Raw genomic sequence first — 12,461 nt, 5'->3', positions numbered from 1 at the left:
TAGCTTACCAAATCTTTTGTGCCAACTCTTCAAACTATGTTTTTGCACTTATTGGATCCGATGCATATGTAATTAGGTAATCTGTACAGAGGGCAACTTTCCTCACACATTTCTTGTACTTGAAAGTAGGAATAGCTGCCTCTTGCCTTCATCTCTCAGAAAAAATCTCTATATGCAGATTAAAGAGATTAAACAGCAGGGGTTATAATAGGTGTATCAAGTGCTTCTGTACTAGAATCTTTCTAGATAAGGACCCCTTTACCAGAACTCTTGGGATAGGTGCCTTATAGAGAGCTTGGATCCTTACAACCTTAAAGGGGGTTCAAAATATTATCAAGCTTTCCAAGAGAAACCTTGCCAAAACTTTTGCAGTGTTCGAAGTTATTACTGCTAACAATGCTACTGCCAGTTTAAATGTGCAGATTATGAAATGAGACAAAGTTTGCAATACCTAACCATTTTAAATCCTTTCCTGTCCTCGTGGGTTAATTTTCCCCTTACTGATGTTAGTCAGGTCACCATGATTGTTGAAAAAATGTTATAGCCTCTGTTGAGTACTGAAATGGGCCTGTAAGAGTTTTTTTTTTTACTCCAACTGGGTTAAAGTATTAGTGATATGGTTGCCCCATACCAGGATAAGGGTATCTTCACATTGTCTTGCAGTATTGACTAAAATAGGCAATTTTAACACTGGATTCACAGCTTCCATAACTCTCCTATACAAGTTGTGTGGTATGCCATTGGGGTTTGAAATCATACATTTTCAGAGCTCTCTTATCAATGATGGTAAATTCCTATCTGATAACCAGCTTGTCAATGCATTATTTTCTATTTCCGCTCATGTTTATATAATTCTTGAAAATAATTCTGAAAGACTTGAGTGATCTGCTTCCATTCGCTCCACCTTCTATGCTTTGTATACATCTTATATAATTCCTCATTCTTCAGGTTCTAATTTACACAGTAAGCAGCTTCCCTTTTATTTCTGTAATCAAAATGCTGTATTTTACTTGTCCCCTTCTCGCCCTGTTTTCATCCTTCAACTTCAATTTAAAATCAATTTTAGTTGCTTTAACTGTTGCTAAAACTCCGGACTGCTTACATCTTGTTCTAATAGTTCATTTTTCCTGCTTCGGGTTAGCATTCAGCTTGTTTCTTCCTGCTCTTACTGCGCTGCTCTACTAGACCTATAAGTGATCATACATCTCAGAGTGTTGTATGCATCCCAGCTATGCTAATGGAACAGCTATTCGAATTATTTTCAAAAAAGGCCCTTGAATGTCCTATCAGTGATTTTAACAATGTCTTTTTCAACAACAATTTACAGTCCCTGATGCATTTAGGAGGAATATACTCTGCCTTAAAGGCTAGTTTGAACCACACTATGGCATGATCAGAAATATGAGCATGTATATCCTAAATATTAATCACATTGGACTTGATTCTCATAGGTAAATTTACACATTTGTGTAAGTTTCCGTTTTTTCGGTATTCACAAAACTGCATTTTAATAGAAAGTTTATGAATCCGGAGACTCTATGTTCAGGACGGAAAACTTTACACATAAAATCTTTTTATGTGCAGAGCTCTCTGTCCCTACTTACTATTTAAATGAAGATTTGTGAATGCTGAAAAAGTGTTAACTTACAGAAACGTCTAAGATTACCTTTGTGAATCAGGCCCACTGTCTATACGGGCTAAGCCTTAAAGTTGTACGTCAATTCTTGATAAGTGGTATATATTTTTCTATGGAATGTGTAACTCCTCTCTGTGGCTGCCCTCTTATGCCAGACATCATACAAACCTAAGTCTTGCATTTTATATTCTTTTAAATCTTGCACCTGTGGAGGAGTTCAAAAGTGGATGTCGAGTGGATCTATCCAACATGTAATTAAACAATAAGTTTAAGTCCCCACATTCCAATTTGTGTCTTATATTAGATTACTTTAGGAAATATACTTCTCAGTAGATTTGAATCATCCACATTCAAACCATAGTAGCCAGCACATACTAAAATGAAGTAATTTGCTTTAATTTTAGCTATCGCACACTGCTACATTTATCTTGTTTCCTTTTCAACACCTCTATACAGTTCCGTTTTCTTATTATTATCACTACCCCCATCATAATATACATTTGCTGTGTAGAAATTACCTGCTGGACCCAACCAACAATATTAGATGAGTCCCTGTTTCTCCTGACTTGTAACAGATTAACATTCCTTGTTAGAAAATGTATCCCCCAAATTGTTATTGTTATAGAATTTCCTTCTTCCTATCCCATGTCCTACAATGCTATGCTCCAGGGTCTGCTACAACATTTTTTGCCATTCTCCCAAACTTGCTCCTCACCCACTGAACAACATTCCCAAGGAAGCCACCGATATGTGTTTTTTTCAGGCACTACCCATATGCCTAGAGACCTTATTTCCTCTAGCCCCTCCCCATTGTGAATGTTTTTCTACTCGCAGATCATAAAAGAACACATGCATCTCTTGTCTGGTTCCATATAAGATCTTGTACAATTGATAAGCTCACTAACCTCCTCAACATATCTTATAATGTACATTACATTGTCTCTCATCACTCTTAGCATAGTTGGGAGCTCCATCAGTACTTCAGGCCCCAATGACCCAAAGCCACTGCCTTTCATCTGTCACACAGAAAATATCTGATTTAATAGAAAAAGTAAAATTTTGTATGAAACAGTCTTTTCCTGTAGATCTCGTACTTAGGATTCACTGTTTACCCGTGTAAGTCAAGACCTTGATCATGATTTTTTCTATATTTCTGACGTTTGAGTTTTGGCAGAACAGAGAGATGGTGGAAAATTAAATTCCTGCAGTGAGACCACACTATGCCCCTAACACCATGGGAAAGATGTCTGAAAGTTTAGAAAGTGGACATTCTCTTATGTGGACTTATCACGTCCAATATCAGTTCTCTTACCTTTTGGTGCATTCCGGCCCTGCATGTCTACTTGTAAGCAGAGTGATCCTGAGAGGGCCATACAGCTGGTTGGCTGACTGAGGGTAGCATAGCTTTTACATCGAGACAGAAGGACAGCATATTGGCTCGTCTTCTGGGGCAGCATGGGAACAGTGTCCGTACAGTTGCTGCATGATGAGCACGAGAGTGAGGGATAGCCAGCCATGTGAAAGGTAGCTCCAACTACCTGCATCACGTCTAGCATGCTCAGATGTCAGCAGGGGAAAGGGGAGCTCCAGCTGAAGCAACACGAGACTTCCATTCTTTCAGACGGGATATTTGAATAAAATACTTGGCTAAACCAAAAGTAAGTGCACTTTTGTTATTGGAGCAGTGGGAAGTGTGTGATTAAAAACTAAGGTGAACAAATACTCACTCACATCTAATTAAAACCCCACAGTTTTAATGAAAGAGCAAAGTATTTCCAAAAGGGAAGCTTAAGCTCCCAAGAATGGATAAGTTGACCCCTGAGAAGAGTCTCAAAATAACCTTTAAGAAACATGGATCAGAGTGTCCATTTTATACCTTCTTTGTGCTCTTTGTTTAAAAAATAGTGACTGGGGAAAAGTCAGACAGGACATCATTACCTATATAAGGATCAAAGAGGGGTAGCAGTGGTAGTATAGGTACTAAGATGGCGGCCAAGCTGGTCTGAGAACACTGACAAACACAATTACCGCCCCACTCAGTAAAAGGTGTAGTTCCAGCCATGGAAGTCACAGAAGATAGCCTGGAGAAAAATAAAGATCAAAGCAGGAAAGAGGGTAGACTACCCTTTCATGAGGATAGAGGAAGACACTCTGTGAATTTCTCCTGCCATAGATATTAGTGGCAGATATGGGGTGTTCAGGGAGCTGAACAGTAAACCAAGAACCCCAGAAGGCAGGCAGAGTCTGCAAGGAGGTGGCAGTTCTCTAATAGATCAAATTGACAATCAGCAAAGGCATGACGAAGGAGACAGGGATATTTTATCCCTGATTCATGGTCTATCCATAGAGATTTTAAATAGCTTCAGTTTCAGAGAAGAATTAGAGAGGTATTCAGAGATGTGTTCTATTTTAGGAAAAAAACTAGATGACATAGCCAAAATGACTCCAGAAGTAGAAAAAAACAAGAGGAAAATAGCAATACTTAAGGACCAAGAAAACACATTTGCAGTCATTAGCGATTCTAGAGGATCACTCTTGTAGTAATAAGGTAATATTAAATGTTTCATAGGAAAGCAAAGGGGATGACGTAAAGTCCTTTGTAGTCACCCTCATCAAGAAGGAAGTGTTAAAGGGCACATGTAAATTATATTTAGAGCACTAAATATAGAGGGTGCATAGGTATCTATTCCACCAAGCCATCAGAAAACCTGAAAAGCACGATAGCAGGATAATTGTATGCCCCTGTCATAAGAGGGAACAACAAGGAAGCCCATCCTATATATTTCTTGCCCTTTATGAAATCTGTCTGATGCTTGTTCATAGCAGATGGACAGTCATGGCAATGTGCATGAAGTAGTTGGAAGTCTCTTCACCCCAGAAGGAGATAGTTCCCCATTTAAGCACTCTGGCTAAAACAAGTTCACAACAAAATCTTTAATAGCTCAAAACTATAAGAGACAATTGGACCATGTCTTCCTATTTGAGGATTTCATGCAAAACTACATACACCTTCTAAATGTGAACAAGGTACTTCCACCAGACATAAGATTTTTCCTACTGGGCCATACATTTTAATTGTAGGAGGCATGCAACTGCATTATTGCTTTCAACTATCAACATGGTACACAGGCTATGTAAAACACTTCGGCTGGGACGATGAATAGTCAGAATCCACAACCACAAAAAAATTAACTCAATGTTAGTTAGACAGTCCAACACACTAATATTATTCTCTCACCATTGATGACCAGTCATATTTGACACTTCTAAGTGACACTTTAGTGGCATTTCAAACTTGTCGGTCAGCTTGAGGTTAACAGCCCCAAATTGAATGCAAAAGTTAATAATGCTTTAAATAAGGAATTCCGATTGAGGCCTTGTTAGAGGGTCTTACAACACAGATGAGGTCAAAAAGCCTACATCCCAAAAATTTAAATAGCAAAGAATCTGTGTAAATTGAATTTTAGTACTTGTAACCTGACATCTTGCATTATATTTATCCTGTCAATAGCAAGGGTTACTGCTCTTGACAGGCATTTCAAAGTTGCATGTATTTTGTAGTTTAAAAGATGTCAGCTTAGGCTCTACAATCCCCTTTCTGATGTGTCTTTTGTCTAATAGGAGTACATCAAACAAGTGTTGACAAAATGAAGAGGGAAGCAGACGGCCCAGGAGGCAAGGACTCATTATGGAATGACTCTTGCATTTAAGCACACTGACATGGGCTGGCTAGCATGTCCTAATGGCTCAGCAATAGCTACTAACTACCGGAAATGCTACTAAATCTGACATTATGCTGCAGGCACTATTTCTACACACATATATTTCAATGTAATCAAATACTCACCTATTAATGTCTTTAAAAATATAATACAAAAGAGAGACACTGCCATAACTCGCCTGTGAATCCCGAAAGTCAGCAATAGTTCACAAATGTATTATCAGTGCATAAACGATGGGTCATGTAAAATTGTCATTTGGCTGCTTTGCAAACTGCTAAGCGCAAAATCCATTCACAATTCACAGAGCCTAATACCAACCAGATCTTGTGAATTATCATTTGCGGTGCTAAAACATAACACACTACAGAAAAAAAATAATAGGTATAAAAATAGTAGGTGTTGTTTGTGTTGGTTCTGCCCCTATCATACTACCGATGGCCTTTGTCATGTGACACCTCTAAACCAATAACAGGTCACAAATTGCACTTACAATTCCCAATAATTATGCTTCTCGTGCTCACAATGGTGTCAAACTCTGTGGGCCCGATTATAAGTGGCCCGTTAACGTGTAATCCCTGCACAAACACCTTTTTGGATAGCAAATGTTAAGTAGTGCAATGTTTATCAAACCTAGTAAGTACCCGGTGCAGTAAAGTTCACAGCTCCTGTTAAATTATTAGGAAAAATATGCCAGAATTTATCTGGGGAAAAGGCTTGATAATCACTGGGATACGGAGACTTTGGTAAGAAATGCCTAAACAGCCATATGTTAATCCTCAAAAAGTCAGAATAGGTAATAATTATAACACCCAATATTTCCCAACACCTCGATGTCAAATTGTATTTGTTGCAATAATTATAACATTCAACAGTGTTCACTCACTATGAGCCCAACACCCCTTTCGTTGCACGTCAGTCATCCTATCATATATCCACTACTTTCAAGTGTCAAGGAGAAGGGAACCATTGTCTTTGCTATGGAGTTTTAATTAGTGGAAAATGTGCAGGAGATCAGCATCTTTAACACAAGCAACAAACCTGATGTTCCACCTTTTTCACTTGAAGATGTTTGGGTTGAAGTGCCCTACAAATCAATTTCGGCTCAGATTTCCAACAACAAAGATATCCTATTTATTCTGATATCTAGTTTACATATAAGGGAAATCACCTCATCGAGTTGAAATGTGATTAAACTGAACACTTATAGCTTGGAAAGACATTCTTATTTCGTGCTGTTGTGCAAGGGATTGTGGGATGCATTTACCAGCAAAGATGGCAGTATCACTTTTGTAAATTAACCAAGTGAGATGTTACTTGAAGTCTCCTATACACGGAATTGAATAGCATTGATGCTCATCAGACGACATCAATGTTGTACAGTCTCTAGGACATTAACTTAAATATTAGGGATCTTATTCTCAAGAATGTTTAATGAATAGGCGTGTCTAACTCCAGGTATAGTTGCGACTTACTCACAAAAGTTCCAGGACAAAGACATGCTTAGTCATGTTTTTCATGGGTAAACATATTTGCTCTTGGATACAACTTCTCAAAGAAAAATGTTATTGATTAAGGTCCTTGATTTACTTGTACACCATTACTGAACCATTAATAAAAACAAGATAATGACACTTTCGCAACTTTATATATTAAATAGTTTGTGAACCCAGCAGCTAATGTGTATTTAGTGCAGGCACTGCAGGTTTTGTCGGGAATTCATATATACGAATGGAGGAGCGATTACAGATCTGTGGCTGGCCCCAAACATACAAGAATGGTAACTAAACAAAAGACATACATGGCAGTTTGCTAAATGTATACAATGTTTACAGCATTGTGCTTACAGTATTTTTTCTACTCTGTGGAAGAATTTAAAGCAGATAGAGTTTCACATGAGTTTTATACCAAGAAGCAAATGAAAACGGCTTTAAAATCCAGCATATAGCATTTCATATTCTGACATAAACTAGAAGTTATTCCATACTATGGCCATTTCTGAAGTTACCAAAATCTTTAGACAGTGCAGTAGATTGTTTGTAACATACAAAAAGAGCTACTATCACAAAGTAAAAGCATATTTCCATTGTTCCTAAGAAAAACCAATTTAATCTTTAATATTTATAATGAAAATGCACCCATTTAAAAGAAAAATAGCACTGTTTTGACAAAATGATGGGCCTCATTTATTTATTGGTGGTTGGCCCATCCTTCACCATGGTGATGGACGTATATTACTTTAAGGTAGGTGTTGACTACCAAATTTAGAAATGTCAGCAGCCCAGTGGACATTTCTAGCATGGGAAGGAACTGCTGTTGTGGTGGTTCCTGGCAGGGTATTATAATTTTGCCATACGGCTCTGTCAACATGACAGAGCTGTACAACAAACTTACCAAGTTTCTTTTATTTTCAAAAAGAAAATCCCAAAGCAGGATTTTCTTTTTGGAAATAAAATAACAATGCCCCCTTCTCCAGGTTTACAATGCCCCTCACTGCCAGTATTTTCCTAGAGGTGAAGACCATTGAAAAATGGTTTTATGTCCTCCCACCTTAACGAGGTGGGCGGAAATAAATAGCCAAACATCCGACAGCTCAAACTCCATCATCCAGTGGGCTGTTTGAGAAGGATGTCCACAGCAAAATGGAGCAGTCTCCGCTCTCATCAAATGATGGTTCGCTTACACTGCAATGGGGCGGCGTACCATTATGTTGGCAGGAAGGGGACTCCATCGCCATTGCAACAGAGTTCCTTCTCCACCAACATATAAATGGGAGCCTATGTGTGCACAAAAAATAATTTCAATCGACTTCAGCATCACTTCTGTTTCTTAAAAATCCATGTATGGATGATTTCAAACACTGACAATCTTGAATGAGCTTACATAAAGGCTGTAATGTGCTTATGTATAAGTTTGACAAGTTTGTTTTGCTATTGACGCATAAAAGGCTGATACGGCCTTCATGCTGTGTTATTAGCATGCTCCTAATAGACACTGTGTTAGAAATGGTGGTAAACAGTAAATCAAAATAATTTTTATAGCTACGATCCACGTTTTGTAAAAAAAAAAGTATTGCAAGATTAGCATTTTACTCCATCAGTGACACTTTTATAGTATACAAAAAATGTCATTTCGGTATCTTCATTTCTTAGATGTGACTTTTACATAAGGCAATGTAGCCTGCCCATAACCTTTTCGGTGACAGATGAGCACAGCACTTCACTCCACTCTTTAAACATCCCATACTACTGCATATTCTGTCCGGCATTTCTACCCATGCAAGAAACACCTACCGAAAAATCGAAGAATGGAACTGACAAGGAGAAGGGCTGCATTAGAATATTACAAATAACTGATTGAAACATTGGTGGTTATTGCTACAAATGCTTCTGAAGCAAGGTCTTCTTGTGAAGTCTGCCTTTAGATGACTTTATCTTGCGGGGAAACGAATGTAACTGGGATAAAAATGGTGTTGGTTGGGTGTTGTAGAAATGTCTTTTCTAGTTGCCATCTTTGTCCCAGAATGCTCATCAATGCTGGACTTTAATAAATATATTCACTGTTCTTTATTGCTGAACAGACCCCATATGATGAGATATATGTTTGAAGTGAATTGAATAATAGTTGATTTTATGAAGGAAAAACATTTCCAAGGTAAATGTCAACACGCTTGGTGGATAAATGGCATCCACGTTAGCTGATGCACTAAATGGCAACTTTAATGCACAGTATATTTCAGGTTTCCAAGAAAACAGGAAAATTAATAATAAGTGGAGCTTTTTTAAAGTTTATTAATAGGTATTTTTTCCTCTTAGTGGTCAGTGTACTGAATTAAAATAAAAGAGCAGAATTAATGTTCCCTGGCATTACATGCTTGTTACACTTTTTCACCCTCTCTTGTGTTTTAACCTGTGCATCCAGGTGGTTCCTTGCACAAGCTGAGCACTGATCCCATCACAGTAATACGCGGCAGCGTGGAAGGAACCGCTGATTGGCTCTTTGGCTTTGTGTCTGTCATCTCTGACATCATATCGACTGATGAGAACTCAGAAGCAGGTATTCTTTCTCACGTTGCAATAACACATTCTGAAATCATAACATTACACCTCATGGATCAGGCAACATCAGCAAATGCTATTCAAACAAAGATATTAGAAGTGTGTGCCCTGTGATTAAAAGAACACTAGAGTAGAATACTGTTTTCCAAATTGGACTTCCCAGTTTTCTGGCGTGGCCTTGCAGTGCTTTATGAATCTAGAGTAACGCTCGCGTTACTCTGCCCCAGAGAGCAGTTTCATGAGTGGAGCCTGGGTGTTCCTACGCATCCACCAATTGATTTTGGCAAATTTCCAGATTTACCATTAGTGGTAGACCTGGGAATTCATCAAAATGCTACTTCTTCTCAGGGAAGGTGTAACGTGGAGGAATATCTTTATTTCTCCTTGTTTTTTCCTCTTTCTACGTGTGCTGCATTCTGCAGCACGCGTTGAAAGAGGAAAAAGGGACAGAGGATTGTCTTTGCGCAGGATGGTGTCCCTTCCTGCACAAAACTAGTTCTGCTGCAATGCAGGCACCCTTGCACCATGGTGCAAGGGTGCCTGCATTGGTGCAAAGCAGTGCATTGTGCACCAGCACAAGGAAAGTACAGGAATGCGTCACATAATGATAAATATGGTGCATTCCTGTTCTCACCCTTTCGCACAGCAAGGTGTCTTGCTGTCTTACGTTGCATGTACGTTTGTTAATTCTATCCCTAAGTGTTTACCTGTGTGAATCCATATGCCCATTTTATTAACAGCTCAGACTTTGACGGCCCAGCATAACTCAAGGCATAGAAATGACAAATCTTGCAAAAACAGTGCAATCCTTTCTGAATGCTGCTGTGAAGGCACTGGTCCCCCCAAGCTTTTCTGGAGTTGGCAGTGCATAATGCAATCGGAACTCTACCTGAAAGAGGTGGGGGTGCTTGATTGCCTAAGGCTGATCTCTCTTGATGCACCTGTCCAGTGCAACCGGTGCTGAATTTGAGTCGATGTTTACCAGTGGGGCCTACAGTCACTCATTATTGAGAACTGGTGCTTATTTTTCCTCTTCAGATGTTTCCAGTGAACAAAAGAGGGAAACGCACAAAGGGAAAAGAAAGGGAAACAGAAAGACAGAAAAACTGTCACATAGGGGTGCTGTGGCATTTTCATCCTTTTCAGGAATCAATACTCTTTGAGGTGGATGAATATTTGGACCCATTAGGAAGTGTGGTAGAACCATCAAAAGAATTTCAATACAACCCCAAACAATTTGAAAACCATGACCAATGTGGCCACGGGAAGAAAACTCGAATCAGGTAATCAGGAATAAAGTTAAAGGATTAATTACAAGTACGAGCTTAAAGTCATTTAGACAATACTGAAAACCAAGCTAAAAAGACACATAGGCCCTCTTCGGTCTCCAGCCCGGCGGCCGTCACAATCCCACCCTCAGGGTTATGACCTCGCCTCCCTCCATGGTTTTCTTGGCAATCTTATCACCACGAAAACCATGGTGGTAGGCACTATCAGAGCCAGGGAATTCCTTCCCTGGCACTGGTAGGGGTCTCCCCTGCCCCCTCCCCAGAGTCCTGCCCCACCCTCCCCCTTCCACTCCCGACCCCCGACATCCACACACCCACATGCGCAAACATACACACTCATACACACACACATACCCACATCCACCCGCGCATGCACACATTCATACCCACACCCCGCAACACACACTAACATACATTGTAGCACACATGCATTCACAACACACTACATACACTCACATTCATTCATTCACAACTGCATGCATGCATACAAAAACAGACACACACCCCCCCCACACACACAACACCCCCACAAATGCACACAACGCCCCCCAGCGCCCTCTCCTTTCGGAGAACCCGACATACCTGCTTGCAGGGGGTCCTCCAGCAGGAGACAGGACGCAGCGCTGCTGCAAGCAGCAGCGTCCGCCAGCAAAACACCGCCAGGCCGTATCATGGCGCCACCTTACCGCCATCCATTGCCATGACCATCGATGGAATACTGCCAGCCTTCTGCTGTTATTCCATCTACGGTCATAATGCGGTTGGCGGCTGGTAGCCACTGCGACGTTATGTTGGCGGCCATCACCAGGGCAGTAGGCAGCATTTACCGCCAATGTCACAATGAGGCCCATAATCACTAAAGGTTGCCCAAGGCGATGAAATAAGTTTAGGCGAACTAACATTAATAAAACTTGACATTCAAGAAGAAAAATGCATACCATTCAACAAGAATATCTGAGTTACATTGATGATACATTGCTTGGAGTTAACAATCATCAGTCAAATCAATTTAGCAGAACCAATGATCTTTAGCTGGGAACAGGTGAACCTTAGAGCTGACCACATCAGGGAAATGTATGTGTGGGCAGAAACACATATGGCCAAATTACCAAAAGCTTAAAAAGGACAAAAATAATTTAGAAAAAGATATTCTTGGACTGCAGGTCACTAATTAAGCTAGGCAAAAGATAGGTAAAAGGGGAAAGTGTCAGCATATCAGAAGCTTAATCAAGAGTCTTCTGAAGGGGAAAATAAAATAATTTGTAAGTCTAAAGAGCAATTCATAGGGACAATGGTTGCGAGGGAGGTACCTCTCCAAGGAATATAGCATACAGACATTCTTCATCAGCAAAGCATTAGGACCAGCAAGATATCAGCAAGTGTCAGAACAGCATCTGGGAACTTCAAGAATCTGTCAGGGAGTGCCCAAAGTTCAAATGTCCATTGATATTTTAGAATTCCCAAAGCATTCTGATTCATCAAAGGTACCAGTCCATGTCACGTTGAATGGGCATCATCTAATATAAATTGAACATATGTCTCCAAGTTGAAACAGTTCAAATCCTTCTTAGGTCCCTCATGAGAACATCTTCCATCCATGAGACTCCACACAAGTTTGAAACAATTGTATACAATGTTAGTCTATGATCCATGATGTTCTTACATCAAGGACACTATTCTACATTCTCTCTATACTTAAACAATAGAGCCTATTATAAACTAGCTAAGCTTCTCAGGAGAACATAATCTAAAAGAATGT

The 12,461-nt window shown here is 39.7% G+C and overlaps 1 protein-coding gene across 43 annotated transcripts in view; it reads left to right on the top strand.

The window, feature by feature from the left end:
- The window catches only part of TRDN (triadin), a 1,868,677-nt gene that overhangs the window by 246,201 nt on the left and 1,610,015 nt on the right, over positions 1-12,461 (top strand). For 34 of the 43 annotated variants that reach the window (XM_069234794.1, XM_069234791.1, XM_069234796.1 and 31 more), the window contains exons 4-5: positions 5,258-5,311; positions 9,277-9,411. The exons of 4 other annotated variants lie outside the window; for them this stretch is intronic. In XM_069234794.1, the coding sequence (XP_069090895.1) occupies positions 5,258-5,311; positions 9,277-9,411 (189 nt within the window). The remainder of the gene's footprint in view (positions 1-5,257; positions 5,312-9,276; positions 9,412-12,461) is intronic. 5 more of the 43 variants (XM_069234786.1, XM_069234798.1, XM_069234797.1 and 2 more) reach the window with 2 other exon arrangements.

The sequence above is a fragment of the Pleurodeles waltl genome, chromosome 5, assembly GCF_031143425.1.
Source record: "Pleurodeles waltl isolate 20211129_DDA chromosome 5, aPleWal1.hap1.20221129, whole genome shotgun sequence".
NCBI classification, from domain to species: domain Eukaryota; kingdom Metazoa; phylum Chordata; class Amphibia; order Caudata; family Salamandridae; genus Pleurodeles; species Pleurodeles waltl.
The sequence above is the reverse complement of the archived record's forward strand: the minus strand, read 5'-3'. Positions and strand labels throughout refer to the sequence as shown.